Consider the following 17350-nt stretch of genomic DNA (forward strand, 5'->3'; position numbering starts at 1 on the left):
AGAGAGAAATGTGACTGCTCTAGCAATAGTATCTTACAATATATGCATGGTCAGTAATTTTTTTTTAAAAAAAAGCCAAACTAAACCACTCCTGTCCAATTTATGTGCTGGATGGATTTCGTGTAGTGTTGCTCTTCTTCTATTCAATAACTGCTATTACCGGACAGAACAGAAAAAATGGTGCCATGCTGCAAAGAGCCCTGTTTCATGTCATTAGAACATTTCTATTTTACTTTTGTTTCTTTTTTATTCTTAGACTTACATCACTTGGGCTGAGACTGTCCAAATCATCATATCCATCAGTGCTCCGACGGATGGAGCCTGCCAGAGTCCTGTGGATCCATATTTCAATGCGCATGGTATCATCCGCAGTGTTTCGAAAGGTTGTGCGTGCGTTCATGCTGTGAGAGTTAAGCCCAGAATTCTTGTGCTGCTTCTGTTCTATCTGTTCGGCCTAAAAGGATCACAAAAGTGCAGAAATATAGATCACAGGAAAGAATACACGGTACACAAAATAATATACATATATAAAGGACAAATATTTTATTGATTCAAACACCAAGGCATAAAAAAAACAATTTTTTTAACATGTACATATATGTACTAACCGTTTCTATAACAAAGAGGGCACACACACTGGAAGAAATCACAGGTCTACAGTCTTTGAATTTGAAAGAAATGAGTATAAATAATTTATTCTGGCTTACAATTCTCATCCCTTGAAAATAAATCCTAACGTACAGTTTATATTAAAACCTCAATATAGTAATACACTCCCCAACAATGTTCACATTTTTGTGTGTGTGTGTGTGTGTGTGTAAATTGTTCTGAATGTGAATGTTTGTTAAGGGGAGGATTGTGTGTGTATGTGTGTATATATAAATTGTTCTGAATGTGAATGCTTGTTAAGGGGAGGAGTCTGTGTGTGTACACACTCTTTACAATTTTATCACAGGCAGAAATGTATCGACTTCCAGCCAGACAACATTGCATCAAGTGTATTTTGTGAATGTATTTCACTTCGCGCTTGACACACACACACACACACACACACACACAATCATAGTTAATATAACATGCTACGGCTGACACCGTCCCACAGTTTAAAGGAAAACTTTGCACCCACGCCCATGATGGCAAGTCAAGTGCTAAAAAAAAAAAAAAAAAAAATCAACTTTTAACACTCACCTGATCACAGCGCCAAGTCCCTCAGCTCTGGATCGGATACCACATAGGAAAGCATAGATTCAATGCTTATCTATGGAATTTTAGAAAACACTGGATGTCCTCATGCAAAGCATGTAAACATCCATTATCATTTCACGGACTCAAGCTCCATGAAAGGCTATGAAGCACCTCTAGTGTCTGTCTGGGAGACAGCTGCTATAGGTTATCTTAACTCTGCAATGTTTGCAGCTGCAGGGTTAATTAGACAGGGACACAGCACCCATACCATTTCAATGAGATGAAGTGATCTGGGTGCCTACAGTATCCCTTTAATGTTCAAAATGTTGTCTTTACTTTCGCCCACCCAACGCAGAGAGAAGTAGTGCATCCAATGGTTCTCAATGAGTGTTTAAACCAACTCATTAAGAAAGTCTTAAAGAGGAAGTGCCTCTAGTTGCGGTCTGTCTAACAGTATTTTAGACAAAATGTAAACATTGTGTGCCTCAGAAACAGCATTATTTTACATTGACAAACAAAAGGGTAAGATGTAGTGATTGTGGTGTTTAGTGTGTGTCCCTTTAAAAGAATGCATCCTGACTGTGGTAGACTGAGCTATAGCAAAGACACATCTCTAAGGAGCTCCACATCAGACTGACACAAAATAAGCTTTTTACCTAATTTTTGGGCTCTGGATAGGCACCTTCTTTACCCCCCCACCCCTCCCCCACCAGAAGACATAATGGGGCGCAAGCATAAAAAATTTCAATTCCCAAAGAGCAATCGTTTTCCCGATATGAGGCTTTCATTTGAGAGGCTTACTACCACCAGTGCCTCCCAAGATGGTGCCTGAGCCTAGAGACGAAGAGGAGGTCTCAGAGGTATCCTCCGGAAAGGAGGAAGCACTCTCCTCACCGGGACCCAGTGAAATATACCAGAAAGTCGATTTGGACGATGAATCATCTCCTTCCACAAAAGGAGACATAAAAAGGCTGCTGAGTGACCCAAGGAAGGTCTGAAAGGCTGACCTTCAGGAGACAAAGATAGGAGTCATCAACCAGAAAAAAAAAATGAAAAATAAAAAATAGCTTTTTTTAAAAAAAAAATTTTTTGTATTTTTGCAGTGCATAAGTGTATAAGCAGACTTGAGGTGCCCCAACAGCATTCCACAAGCTAATCAGCGTATATAACAGTAGGACAAATTATAGAACATGCACAATTTTCTAAATAATAAAGAAAGAAAGCACATTATGGGTTCACGTCTAAGCTCATATCAGGACTTGAGTAGCTAGGCTAAGACATTTGCGGAATATCACTCGATATAACCTCAGGCAAGAAAACAGACCATATAGCACAATACCACTGCAATGTGAAGTAGCTTAATGTGAAGTAAAGAAAATAAGAAACTAATGAAAATCATAATAAAAAAATATTGCTAAGTGATTGACAAATGCATTAATTAATATCTCTGCTGCTTTTTAACATGTGGTTGAATGCTTAAGTGGCAGTCTCCTTTCAGAATCAGTCAACTCCCATCCGTAGCAGCTTGGCTATACCATCCACTGAGGCTTATTTACAGGATCAGGGACCCCTTCATCCATCTATTATTATGTTATTTATATAGCGCCAACAAATTCCGCAGCGCTTTACAGTAGGTGAACGAACAAACATGTAGTTGTAACCAGACAAGTTGGACACACAGGAACAGAGGGGATGAGGGCCCTGCTCAATGACCTTACATGCTAGAGGGAGTGGGGTTAAATGACACAAAAGGTAAGGATAGTATTAGACTAATGACAGTTGCAAGAGAGGAATCAGTCGGGAGCTATTAACAGTTTAATTGATACACTTTTATGAAGAAGTGGGTTTTTTAATTATTTTTTTAAAGGAGTGGAGGAGGAGGGAAGTGAGTTCCACCGGAACGGTGCAGCCCTCGAGAAGTCTTGAAGGTGAGCATCAGAGGTGGAGTACGGACAGAAGATAGACGTAAGTCTTCAGCAGAGCGTATGGGCCTAGACGGGACATACTTGTGTATTAGTGAGGATAGATAGGTGGGAGCAGCATTATGTAGAGATTTGAAAGCAAGAACCAGAATAGCTTCCGGGCTCACCATATACGTAAATAAAAGTTAGCGATCAGCTAGCCTGGGGTCCTCTCACCATAGGTACTGAGGATAAATTTCATGGAAGACGCAAAATCCGGTGCAATACCCTAAATTCCGGCAGAAAGTCATGACCTCTGGCTTTCCATTTCTGGTTAGATCGGAGTTCAGGCTCCGCCCTCAAAGTCCACAGAGTTAATCAAGCTATTTGCTGGGGTCCCGACAAATTGTCGGAATATCCACCTGCGTAGAGTGCCAGAAAATACTAGGGGCAATACCCTGTTGCCATATGTTCAGAGGTTGCTTACCTCAAAGGGCCTTAAGGTGGGCTCAGAGACACGATAGTGGTAACTAGGGATGTAGTGGTTTATTCTACCGTCATAGCCCGCTCACGATACAATTCGAAGGAAGCCAGATTGCTATATACAGTGATGTACCATTTACGTTTCTGATAGAGAAGCGCCTGTTGGCTCTGGTTGCTGGGCAACTATGTGGCCATTCCATCAAGTATCGTTGAGGAGGAGATGGCTCGCGGGTTATGGAGATACGACCGTGAACCTGACCTCATCTTGAGACCTAGAGGCTTTTTACTGGGAGCGGAACCTGCCAGGGACACGGTCAGAGTTGGCCACGGTACACAATCCCAACCTTGTTGGAAGTTCCACTAATACCAGTATTAGTTTTCTCCTACATTACCCTGTTTTAACATGTTATGTTATTTCTGCTCTTGCATATCATTGCTGAGATGTGTCTTAAATAATAACTATAACATAATACTAGTATTTATATAGCGTCTTTCTCCCAGTGGGACTCAAAGCGCTTTTCAGTGCACGCTCTCGGAATTAACCCGATCGGCAGCTGAATAGTAATAGATGTCATTATTACCCAATTTAATGGTACTCATTTTATCGACCTTGGAAGGATGAAGGGCTGATTTGACCCTGCCGGCATTTGCTACCTCACCGGCATGAGCATTAAACTGGAGTACTCTGCACAAAGATTTAAAAAACTCATTCCTCATGGAATCTCTTCGCACTATAGATTTGCTTGATGCATCATACCCATTGTAAATGTCTGATTATTGTTCCCTAATAAAACACAAATTAAAAAAGGAATGCATCCTACCTTGCGCTTGGTTTCTTCAAAGAGGCTCATGAGGCTCTCCTTTGCAGTTAGAATAGGGTTGCTTGCAGCCAGACTACGCATGTAGTAATAAACAGCATCCAACTTCCGTCTCTGCATTGAAATGTAAGATAAAATACAAGGAATGGATGTTTAACTCACAAAAATGTTATTACCCAGAAAAAAAATGCCTACTTTTTTTTTTTTTTTTCCTCGATCGTGTAACAAAACAATATGTTAAAAAATTCACAGTCATTACGTGTTCCATTACCTAACTTTAAATGGCAGCTCATTGTATCCGCATTTTTGAAAGAAAATGATAGGACTAACTCATAGGAAACGTGCTGTTGCCACTTGTTTGTTGGTGGTCTGGAAAAATGCCAGTCTCTAAAAGCACCAGCCGTCATCTCTTTCAAAGGTGATAGATTGGGCATGGCTCCAAACATGCCGCTTCCTGCACAATCGTTGAATTTCAACTGCTCTAAAAAGGATTAATTGGGCATCGCTCCACGCACTGCCTGTAAGGGACTAGTTCGAAAAGCTCATCTGCGGTTGGGCAAGTTCCCGTCTGGATGAAAACTTCACTCCATCACTTCATGGTGAAAGCAGTGTATCATTGTCTTTACAAACAAATTATGGCTATGGAAATGGAATACGTTTAAAAGGGACAATTGCAGAAAGAAACCCACTCCCCCCCCCAGCCCCCACCGCCTCATCCCCCCCCCCAAAAAAAATTTGCAAATCAAGATTATTTGATCTTGAAGTGCCCTAACAAATAGCAGATTTTGCTAGTTAAGATTTCACTTGCAGGACTTGGACACTAGTAAATACATCTGTTTTGAAAGAAACCGCATATGCCACATTTAAGCTGGGCTTCTCCTTTAATGCACCTGATCTAACAAGGTATCTTCTGTATTTTACTTCAAGTTTTCATAAAGTATTTTAGAGTTTAGGTGTTACATGTAATACTTATTGATTCTCCCTCAACCAACAAGGTCCAGCTAATATCCATGACATATCTACTGGCAGTCTGTGGAACTGAGAGTTCAAGAGAAAAGGAACTAGACAAATAATTGCACATTATGCTGCAAACTAGTCTTCCTTACCGTGTATATAGCCAGGAGGGCTAGCTGATTGTATGGTCGGCCATTCTTTGGTGCAATGTGCTGAGCTTTCAAATACCAGCTATGAGACAGAAGGCAGAACAAAAAAGTTTCTGGGTTTTGCATAGCATTATAAACAGGTTAAATAAACAGAGGGCTTTCGGTCAGTCTTATCTGACATCCATGACAAGTTTGTTACCTGCGGGCTTTGCCATAATTGGTGGTGTCTGCAGCCTGCTCCCTGTAGCGGGCAATGTCTCCCTGACAAATCATACAGCGCTGTGCACTGATCAGAGCAAACTTAACCTAAATGACATACAGAAACAATCAGTTCATAACGAAGAAGTAAATTGCATGGGTTAGCGTGGTACAATACAGTACAGCTACATACCACTTTACGGAGAGGTTTACTGCGGATCGCCATTCCATCCATATAATCTGCCAAATTAAACTGGTAAGTCGCCTGGAGCTTTTGAAGCAAACTGTCAAAGAACGCTGTCCCCTATGCGAATGAAGCAAGACAGGGCAACACATTAAGCTCATAGAACATAATAAAGTTAACTCTCATCCTGGCTTCCTAAAATAAAAACTTTATTTTTAATAAAACATTTCAAGTGCTTTGAAAGTTAGAATAAATCAACAAATCCTAAAAGCATGGTGTCAAGCTTATATAATTAAAACCAACTTTTTTTTTTGCAAGCATTGCAACAAAAACTCGGTAGCTTGCCCTTCAGTTAATCCCCCCCCCCCCCCCCCCCAAGGTCTCAAAAAATGTTTTTCCTCGCCTGTGCCATTTCAAAGAGAACCTATACCATTTGCACACATCCAAATCCCATCAAGTTCTCTTGGCAAAAGAGATTCAGCAACATCAGACAATGGTTTTGGCCTTCTTTTGGGCATTATCAGTGAGGTGCAGCTGATACCTCTATAGGCACAGTGAACACATGGTCCACTTCTAGATTACACTTTTAGCTTAGGAAGAGCCCAAACAAATGCATTTCAACAAAAAGAGAATATCAGAACAGGCACAAGCTTAGAGAAACTCTGTAGCTTGCCCCTTGGTTCTCTGCCCGAGTATCACGGAAAACACAATACCAAAGGTTAGCCATCACTGCACTTTATAAGAGACAATATATATGATATAATGTTTGCATTAATGTTTTGTTCCAGGGTAAAGAGTGCAAAAATGGTTTCATTCCATTAAAGCTGCACACAGACACACATTTCTTAAATTTGGTCAATCTCCTCTGACTGTTCTTTCTGTACCCCACACATAAATCTCATTCGGTGCACTCACTTCATCTAAAACTTGGATTAGTTTTCTGCGCATCACTTCGCTGTCAGCAGAAGGCTCCTTCAGGTGCTGTCGGAATTTTTCAATAACTTGATAGAAAACACTCTTCCAAAGGACCTGATCCACATTATGTTGGTCACAGAATTCAATGTCTGTCAGAAGGCAGCGCTCATAGAGTTGAAGGAGCTCTGATCTGCACAAGATATGAATATAATTGGATTAACATCATTGTATCACAAAAAAAAAAAAACTATGCAAAATGGCACAAAAGTAGCCATTCAAAAAGAAACATACAGAACAATTCAACTTTATACCTCATGCGTTAGCCCATGCCCTTTTACAATATACCCTTAGTTAAGGCATGTAGTCAAGGAAGATGAATTATCATTGGACGATTCACTCAAAATTAAAGGGACACTATAGTCACCAAAACAACTTCAGCTTAATGTATTTGTTCTGGTGAGTAGAATCATTCTGTTCAGGCTTTTTGCAGTAAACACGGTATTTTCAGAGAAAATGCAGTGTTTACATTACAGCCTAGTGATAACTTCACTGGCCACTTCTCAGATGGCTGCTAGAGGTGTTTCCTGGGGCAGTGATGCACTGCCAATCAGTGTCTCCACCCTCTGCATGCAAACACTGAACTTTCCTCATAAACATGCACTTATTCAATGCTTCTCTATGAGGAGATCCTGATTGGACAGGGTTGTGTTTGACTTGTGCTGGCTCTGCCCTTGCTGAGCCTCCTTGACAGTCTCAGTCAGTCCTATGGGGAAGCATTGTGATTGGCTCAGACCACCACTTCCGATGTCATCAGCAGACAGAGGCACTTCAGAGGCACAGCCAGCAGCTGCAGACTTGAATACAAGTCAGATTTGACTATATTCAGGGAGGTAGGAGGGGACTTGATGGTGGTTTTAACATAATAGGGTCAGAAATACGTTTGTTAAAAGAACACTATTGGGTCAGGAACACAGTGACAAGGGGTATATCTACATAGCTCTGATTTACAATGTTACGGAAAAAAAGAACATACAGTAAGTCACCAGGATTAGGCACACTTTAAGGTATTAGAGCAGCGGTTCCCAAAGTGTGGGTCGCGACCCACTGGTGGGTCGCAGGGCGATTCCCAGTGGGTCGCGCTGACCCACACATCTAGGGCCGGCGGGCAGTCAGGCAGACGGACATCAGGAGGGAGCCCGGCGGCTTGCCCTGTATGCCGCCAGGCTCCCTCCAATCAGTCTGCCCAGCAGCTCCGGTCTGCAGCTCCGCCGGGTGCAGAGCTGCAGACCGTGTGATAGAAGTCTCGCGAGCTCCCAGAGCGTTACCATGGGTTACCAGGGAGTTCGCGAGACTTTTATTACACTGTCTGCAGCTCTGCACCCGGCGGAGCTCAGACCGGAGAGTTACCCCACTGGACCACCAGGGAATTAAATGAAGGTAGGACACAGCCCCCAGATCCTGCCCCCTAATGTAAATATTTTTCTCCCTACCCCCCCCCCACCCAAACTGTAACCCCTTCACTCCCTGCCCCCTCCCCACCCTGTAACCCCTTCACTCCCTGCCCCCTCCCCTCCCCACCCTGTAACCCCTTCACTCCCTGCCCCACTCCCCACCCTGTAACCCCTTCACTCCCTGCCCCCCTCCCCACCCTGTAACCCCTTCACTCCCTGCCCCCCTCCCCACCCTGTGACCCCTTCACTCCCTGCCCCCCTCCCCACCCTGTGACCCCTTCACTCCCTGCCCCCCTCCCCACCCTGTAACCCCTTCACTCCCTGCCCCCCTCCCCACACTGTAACCCCTTCACTCCCTGCCCCCCTCCCCACACTGTAACCCTTCACTCCCTGCCCCCTCCCCACCCTGTAACCCCTTCACTCCCTGCCCCCTCCCCCTCCCCCTCCCCACCCTGTAACCCCTTCACTCCCTGCCCCCTCCCCCTCCCCACACTGTAACCCCTTCACTCCCTGCCCCCCTCCCCACACTGTAACCCCTTCACTCCCTGCCCCCTCCCCACACTGTAACCCCTTCACTCCCTAGATAGATTAGGATTACTGAATTGATATTCTTACATATAAATGCAATTGTAAGAAATAGAACAATATTGTGTAGGTTCCATTTTATACTTTTGAATTATAACAATTTCAGTCACATAAAATCTCCGTATTAGAGACCATTTAGCAGCTATGTGATTACACCAACCATTTTGTTTAAGCCAAAGAAGAAAAAATATATATATTTTCATTTTTAACTTTGTTTAAACAGCTTGGCATGGTATTTTCACTGCTGACTTATGTATTACAAGAACTCACTAATAGTATAAAGAGAGGCGATATATTCTCAAACTACTGAGGTGGGATTTCCCATGATTGATTAGCCAATAGAATACTGCATAACCAGCAGAACTAAACTGGTAAGATTGCTCTGAGGAAGTTGTGGATCACAATGAAACTGGTCAGCATAGTGGAGAGGGTTACCTTACCCTGTTACTGTATCCTGACTGACTGCACAGAGTACTGACCATTGATGGGGTCACACCCATGCAAGCTTCACAACACACAGTGATTATTGGAAGCGGCAACTCATATATTCCTTGCATTAGGACGGGGAGGATTAAGAGATTCCACAAAGAGCAGTTACAGGCATTAAAAGCTAGTAGCGCTTACCCGTATCGCTTACAACAGCGCAACTTATAGGAAGTGCAATTGCATGTAGTAGGCAGCCTTATTTTTGTAAAGTGTTACACTAGGATTTGTTATAACTTTTTTTTCTTCTATATGAATAAATCGTTTTACATGGAAAACTCCATATTGGTACCTGAAAACCAGATTTTTGCCAGACCATTGGTATGTTTTAATTTCATATCCCATTGTTTTAGAAGTTTCTGTATACCTTTCGGTATTTATAGAAGCAAAGTGACTGCATGAGCTTGAGAGACCACATCGACGCCAGCATAGTGCAGAGTGAGAAGGATGGATGTGTGCCAGTCAAGCGGGCACCAGGTACCACCTAAGAGTGATTTTGGATAGCTTATTAACAAGATTATGTTGGGAGACAGCCCATTCATCAGTAGCAAAGGAAAGGTTCAATTCTCTTTCCCATTGGGCCTTCTGTGGGCTAACCTCAAGCAGAGACTCGCCCAACAACTGGTAACATATGGTTATTTGATGTTTGGAAAAATATATGCCTATGAGTCAAAAGGACTATAAGAGATAGCTGCATAAAATGTTGAGAATTTATGTTGGTCTGAGGAAATCTGGAGGTACTTAAAGAAATCACGGGATGGAATATTATGGTCCTGATATAAATCTTGAAAGGTACAAACACCCCCAAATGTTCCCATGAATGAAAAGAAAGATCACAAACATGGTTCTCAAGATAGGAAAGGGTTGTTTCCTTAGTGAGGTGCAGTATCTTTGGGAATTCACAGGTCAGTCTATTCCAGACATGAATAGAATATTGCATAGAGGGCAATAGCAAAGTAAGGGTGAGGATGTGAACCTGACAGAGTTTTAAATAAATGACTTACTCTCTAGGGGTGAACTAAAGAATACTCCATGTCCACCCAGGAAAAGAAGCCAGTGAAAGCGAACAGTGTTGTATTTGGCCATGACTGCGGCTCTGTGATAAGTACGTATACAGTGCAAACCCAGGCCTCCTGCAGATCTTGACATATACACGGAGCCACTCAATTCGCCTAGTCTTACGATAATCAACAATTTTACTGAGACCCTGTTGTAAGGCTATTCGTAGGGGTCCCAGGACTTTAAAGTGGAATAGTATGCAAGATATATAATAGCTTAGATAGGACAGTCATTTTTAGTGTCGCCATCCTACCCAACCAAGAGAGGTCAAAATGCCTCCATTTCATAAGGTTATGTTGGATCATGGTCCATTGCTCCGCCAGATTTATCAAAGCTGCAACTTGTATGTTTTTAGGAATCTGGATGCACAAGCAAGTAAAAAGAATATCTCTCCACATTTTCAATCAGTTTGACACTGAAGGATAGTCTCTGGATGCCTGCAGACTCCCTCTCTGCTTTGGCTAATGCAAAAGTGTTTCACTACCACCTCTGGTAATAGTAGGGATAGTTAAACGGTATAGTTCAAAAATGGTTTAAAACCCTAAATAGTGGGATGGTGCCAGTGAACCCCATGCACCATACCCATTTCAATAAGGTAAGGTTGCTAGGAGCCCAGAGTGTCCCATTAAAATATATATTGGTAGCCAGCAAGAGATAAGTGCGCAATCTAATATCTAATTAGATAGGAGAGTTTCCCATTTGTATAAAAACACATGAGTGTCTGGTGTGATACAGTGTTTGTATATTCTGCCTGCTAGCAACTTGCAATAGTCCACTATTTTGTACATGGTATTTTATTGTATTACAACAGTATTTTTAAATGTTTTTATTGTACATTTTTGGTTATATTGTTTAATGAAGACATAGAGGAGTCTTTATCTACAATAAATTGTGGAAAAGGATAATACCTCCTGGGTTTTTCTTTACCCCCACTGCTGTCTCGTTACACTGGCACGCGTAGGTGTTTTTATATTTTTGGTGTTTTCTGGTGTGGTCTGTCTAGGCTTATTTTATTAACCCTTAAATTTGCACCAACAGTATTCATATTTTGACTATTTATTATCCGATTAATATAAATGCAAATAATAATAGTAGTTGCACATGTAGTCTGTATGATGAGACGTTTTTGCAAGTGTTTGCAATAGCCCTGAGTTATTGCAGCCTCCTGAGTTTAGCTCCACTGAGCTAACTAAACCAGGAAGTAACAGGAAAGGTCATCTGCTTCAACGCCAAGTGGGTGTTAACCGGTATAAATTCTAAAAGTGTCAATTTCTATTGAAATCTGCACTTTTTGCAAAATGAAATAAAGACGACACACTTTTCACACATGGAGCTTTTCAGCAAGCTAAAGTGCTGTAAGGGTTGGTAGTGTCCCTTTAAAGGTGGTTAAAAGAAAAACTAACTCAGAATGTCTCCTATTTGCCACAAACCCCTAGGATTACTTGTCATTGCAGGAATAACTTCATAAGCAAACTGGCAAAAAGAAATTGTAGAGGTCCTACAAATAATATTAGTCCTGAGTAGTAAAAAAAAGGAATATTCTTCTTGATGTATCTGTATAGAAGAGAAAGCATTCCTGCACTAAACTCTTGCCGCTCTTCATTCATATATAATACCAACAACAACAAAGTGTTTAGCCGGGAAAGGTGCATTCAGATATTCTCAGGCTTCGAAGTACGTCCTGGGGATGTTACTTTTGCCGAACATCCAGGAGATGGTACTATTACACAATTTAATGGTACTCATTTTATCTACTTCAGAAGGATGAAGAGCGGAGTTAACCCTGCTGGGAATTGAACCTGCGACCCCCAAGGGTTGAACAGATTCTACTTATAATGCATTAGCCCACTGAGCGATCGCATTTATTTTTGCATTAGAAGGCTCTTCACTTTTGCTGATCCACTCCTCTACTATCATAACTTGGTACGAATAATGTTGTTTATTGACACTGCTTGCTTAAAATTATCACGCAGGACAGTCTTGAGAACAATGTCTATGCTAATAACTGAAACATTTAACATTTCTCCTACCCCCACGTATTCAAACCAATATTTTGACTTTGAAATAAGACTTTTTAGAATGAGAACGCAGATCATTAGTGCTGCATTTCTATCACATTGTATGGGTTGATAATGTTTTCCCCTTCTGACTAGTATGATTTCTTTTTAATCCACGCACGGTGTGGTTTTTTTTTTCCATTTCTATTTTAAACAGACATTGGTTTTTTTTTTAGGCAAGAATAGTCTTTCCTTTGCTACATTTTATTTTACGACACCAAGTTAGCTGTGGCCTGCACAAGGGGTAATAGCTGGCCAGCCAATTATCCCAAATTTCAACGGAGAGACGCGAGTTTTGGCTCTCTGTCCTACTCTCTGGCATATCTACCCTACACCTTGCCTCAGGATGTGTTATTATAGTCTACTTACTAAAGTGTTAATATGATACAGATTTAAATATAAAGCCTACAGCGCTGTCCAACGTTTTATGGGATGCATTGTAGTGGTCGTCAAATTATTTTAAAAATAATGATGTAATATGTATATATATAAAAAAAAATCAATAGCTTTCTTACTCAAGTATGAGATCATAAAAGTAAAGCTGGAGTCCACAGCACTTGTACGGCTTTGGATATTGCCAGTGATTGCTACACAAACCCTGGGTATAGCTCTGTGAGGGACGGTCGTGTTTATATATATATATATATATATATATATATATATATATATATATATATATATATATATATATTTAAAATTTAACACAGAACAGGTACAAAATATTAGGGATCGACCGATTTTTATTTTTTAGAGCAGATACCGATAATCTGTGAACTTTCAGGCCGATAGCCGATATTCTGTACATTTACCATTTTGAAAAAATAAACTATTTCTAAAGGTAAATGCACAAAATATACATGCCACATGTAGTGGATGCAGTGTGTGTAAAGTGAATGCAGTGTGCATAAAGTGAATGCAGTGTGTGTGTGTGTAGTGTGCATAAAGTGAATGCAGTGTGTGTGTGTGTAGTGTGCATAAAGTGAATGCAGTGTGTGTGTGTGTGTAGTGTGCATAAAGTGAATGCAGTGTGTGTGTAGTGTGCATAAAGTGAATGCAGTGTGTGTGTAGTGTGCATAAAGTGAATGCAGTGTGTGTGTAGTGTGCATAAAGTGAATGCAGTGTGTGTGTGTGTGTAGTGTGCATAAAGTGAATGCAGTGTGTGTGTGTGTGTGTAGTGTGCATAAAGTGAATGCAGTGTGTGTGTGTGTGTGTAGTGTGCATAAAGTGAATGCAGTGTGTGTGTGTGTGTAGTGTGCATAAAGTGAATGCAGTGTGTGTGTGTGTAGTGTGCATAAAGTGAATGCAGTGTGTGTGTGTGTAGTGTGCATAAAGTGAATGCAGTGTGTGTGTGTGTAGTGTGCATAAAGTGAATGCAGTGTGTGTGTGTGTGTAGTGTGCATAAAGTGAATGCAGTGTGTGTGTGTGTAGTGTGCATAAAGTGAATGCAGTGTGTGTGTGTGTAGTGTGCATAAAGTGAATGCAGTGTGTGTGTGTGTAGTGTGCATAAAGTGAATGCAGTGTGTGTGTGTGTAGTGTGCATAAAGTGAATGCAGTGTGTGTGTGTGTAGTGTGCATAAAGTGAATGCAGTGTGTGTGTGTGTAGTGTGCATAAAGTGAATGCAGTGTGTGTGTGTGTGTGTGTGTGTAGTGTGCATAAAGTGAATGCAGTGTGTGTGTGTGTGTAGTGTGCATAAAGTGAATGCAGTGTGTGTGTGTGTAGTGTGCATAAAGTGAATGCAGTGTGTGTGTAGTGTGCATAAAGTGAATGCAGTGTGTGTGTAGTGTGCATAAAGTGAATGCAGTGTGTGTGTGTGTGTAGTGTGCATAAAGTGAATGCAGTGTGTGTGTGTGTAGTGTGCATAAAGTGAATGCAGTGTGTGTGTGTGTAGTGTGCATAAAGTGAATGCAGTGTGTGTGTGTGTAGTGTGCATAAAGTGAATGCAGTGTGTGTGTGTGTGTGTAGTGTGCATAAAGTGAATGCAGTGTGTGTGTGTGTGTAGTGTGCATAAAGTGAATGCAGTGTGTGTGTGTGTGTAGTGTGCATAAAGTGAATGCAGTGTGTGTGTGTGTGTAGTGTGCATAAAGTGAATGCAGTGTGTGTGTGTGTGTAGTGTGCATAAAGTGAATGCAGTGTGTGTGTGTGTAGTGTGCATAAAGTGAATGCAGTGTGTGTGTGTGTGTAGTGTGCATAAAGTGAATGCAGTGTGTGTGTGTGTAGTGTGCATAAAGTGAATGCAGTGTGTGTGTGTGTAGTGTGCATAAAGTGAATGCAGTGTGTGTGTGTGTAGTGTGCATAAAGTGAATGCAGTGTGTGTGTGTGTAGTGTGCATAAAGTGAATGCAGTGTGTGTGTGTGTAGTGTGCATAAAGTGAATGCAGTGTGTGTGTGTGTGTGTGTGTGTGTAGTGTGCATAAAGTGAATGCAGTGTGTGTGTGTGTAGTGTGCATAAAGTGAATGCAGTGTGTGTGTAGTGTGCATAAAGTGAATGCAGTGTGTGTGTAGTGTGCATAAAGTGAATGCAGTGTGTGTGTAGTGTGCATAAAGTGAATGCAGTGTGTGTGTGTGTGTGTAGTGTGCATAAAGTGAATGCAGTGTGTGTGTGTGTGTAGTGTGCATAAAGTGAATGCAGTGTGTGTGTGTGTGTAGTGTGCATAAAGTGAATGCAGTGTGTGTGTGTGTGTAGTGTGCATAAAGTGAATGCAGTGTGTGTGTGTGTAGTGTGCATAAAGTGAATGCAGTGTGTGTGTGTGTAGTGTGCATAAAGTGAATGCAGTGTGTGTGTGTGTAGTGTGCATAAAGTGAATGCAGTGTGTGTGTGTGTAGTGTGCATAAAGTGAATGCAGTGTGTGTGTGTGTAGTGTGCAGTGTGCATAAAGTGAATGCAGTGTGTGTGTGTGTAGTGTGCAGTGTGCATAAAGTGAATGCAGTGTGTGTGTGTGTAGTGTGCATAAAGTGAATGCAGTGTGTGTGTGTGTAGTGTGCATAAAGTGAATGCAGTGTGTGTGTGTGTAGTGTGCATAAAGTGAATGCAGTGTGTGTGTGTGTGTAGTGTGCATAAAGTGAATGCAGTGTGTGTGTGTGTGTAGTGTGCATAAAGTGAATGCAGTGTGTGTGTGTAGTGTGCATAAAGTGAATGCAGTGTGTGTGTGTAGTGTGCATAAAGTGAATGCAGTGTGTGTGTGTGTAGTGTGCATAAAGTGAATGCAGTGTGTGTGTGTGTAGTGTGCAGTGTGCATAAAGTGAATGCAGTGTGTGTGTGTGTAGTGTGCATAAAGTGAATGCAGTGTGTGTGTGTGTAGTGTGCATAAAGTGAATGCAGTGTGTGTGTGTGTAGTGTGCATAAAGTGAATGCAGTGTGTGTGTGTGTGTAGTGTGCATAAAGTGAATGCAGTGTGTGTGTGTGTGTAGTGTGCATAAAGTGAATGCAGTGTGTGTGTGTAGTGTGCATAAAGTGAATGCAGTGTGTGTGTGTAGTGTGCATAAAGTGAATGCAGTGTGTGTGTGTAGTGTGCATAAAGTGAATGCAGTGTGTGTGTGTGTAGTGTGCATAAAGTGAATGCAGTGTGTGTGTGTAGTGTGCATAAAGTGAATGCAGTGTGTGTGTGTGTAGTGTGCATAAAGTGAATGCAGTGTGTGTGTGTGTAGTGTGCATAAAGTGAATGCAGTGTGTGTGTGTGTAGTGTGCATAAAGTGAATGCAGTGTGTGTGTGTGTGTAGTGTGCATAAAGTGAATGCAGTGTGTGTGTAGTGTGCATAAAGTGAATGCAGTGTGTGTGTGTGTGTAGTGTGCATAAAGTGAATGCAGTGTGTGTGTGTGTGTAGTGTGCATAAAGTGAATGCAGTGTGTGTGTGTGTGTAGTGTGCATAAAGTGAATGCAGTGTGTGTGTGTGTGTAGTGTGCATAAAGTGAATGCAGTGTGTGTGTGTGTAGTGTGCATAAAGTGAATGCAGTGTGTGTGTGTGTAGTGTGCATAAAGTGAATGCAGTGTGTGTGTGTGTAGTGTGCATAAAGTGAATGCAGTGTGTGTGTGTGTAGTGTGCATAAAGTGAATGCAGTGTGTGTGTGTGTAGTGTGCATAAAGTGAATGCAGTGTGTGTGTGTGTAGTGTGCATAAAGTGAATGCAGTGTGTGTGTGTGTAGTGTGCATAAAGTGAATGCAGTGTGTGTGTGTGTAGTGTGCATAAAGTGAATGCAGTGTGTGTGTGTGTGTGTGTGTGTAGTGTGCATAAAGTGAATGCAGTGTGTGTGTGTGTGTAGTGTGCATAAAGTGAATGCAGTGTGTGTGTGTGTAGTGTGCATAAAGTGAATGCAGTGTGTGTGTAGTGTGCATAAAGTGAATGCAGTGTGTGTGTAGTGTGCATAAAGTGAATGCAGTGTGTGTGTGTGTGTAGTGTGCATAAAGTGAATGCAGTGTGTGTGTGTGTAGTGTGCATAAAGTGAATGCAGTGTGTGTGTGTGTAGTGTGCATAAAGTGAATGCAGTGTGTGTGTGTGTAGTGTGCATAAAGTGAATGCAGTGTGTGTGTGTGTGTGTAGTGTGCATAAAGTGAATGCAGTGTGTGTGTGTGTGTAGTGTGCATAAAGTGAATGCAGTGTGTGTGTGTGTGTAGTGTGCATAAAGTGAATGCAGTGTGTGTGTGTGTGTAGTGTGCATAAAGTGAATGCAGTGTGTGTGTGTGTGTAGTGTGCATAAAGTGAATGCAGTGTGTGTGTGTGTAGTGTGCATAAAGTGAATGCAGTGTGTGTGTGTGTGTAGTGTGCATAAAGTGAATGCAGTGTGTGTGTGTGTAGTGTGCATAAAGTGAATGCAGTGTGTGTGTGTGTAGTGTGCATAAAGTGAATGCAGTGTGTGTGTGTGTAGTGTGCATAAAGTGAATGCAGTGTGTGTGTGTGTAGTGTGCATAAAGTGAATGCAGTGTGTGTGTGTG

At 41.7% G+C, this 17350-nt stretch overlaps 1 protein-coding gene across 1 annotated transcript in view; it reads right to left on the reverse strand.

Moving 5' to 3' along the window:
• Positions 1-17350, reverse strand: part of SMG6 (SMG6 nonsense mediated mRNA decay factor) — a 226104-nt gene that overhangs the window by 182772 nt on the left and 25982 nt on the right. Inside the window, exons 3-8 of the mRNA XM_063449948.1 lie at positions 6788-6977; positions 5882-5992; positions 5690-5796; positions 5494-5572; positions 4391-4501; positions 263-454 (exon numbers count right to left, since the gene is read on the reverse strand). Of these exons, the coding sequence (XP_063306018.1) occupies positions 263-454; positions 4391-4501; positions 5494-5572; positions 5690-5796; positions 5882-5992; positions 6788-6977 (790 nt within the window). The remainder of the gene's footprint in view (positions 1-262; positions 455-4390; positions 4502-5493; positions 5573-5689; positions 5797-5881; positions 5993-6787; positions 6978-17350) is intronic.

Source organism: Pelobates fuscus, chromosome 1, assembly GCF_036172605.1.
Source record: "Pelobates fuscus isolate aPelFus1 chromosome 1, aPelFus1.pri, whole genome shotgun sequence".
In the NCBI taxonomy this organism is placed as follows: Eukaryota; Metazoa; Chordata; class Amphibia; order Anura; family Pelobatidae; genus Pelobates; species Pelobates fuscus.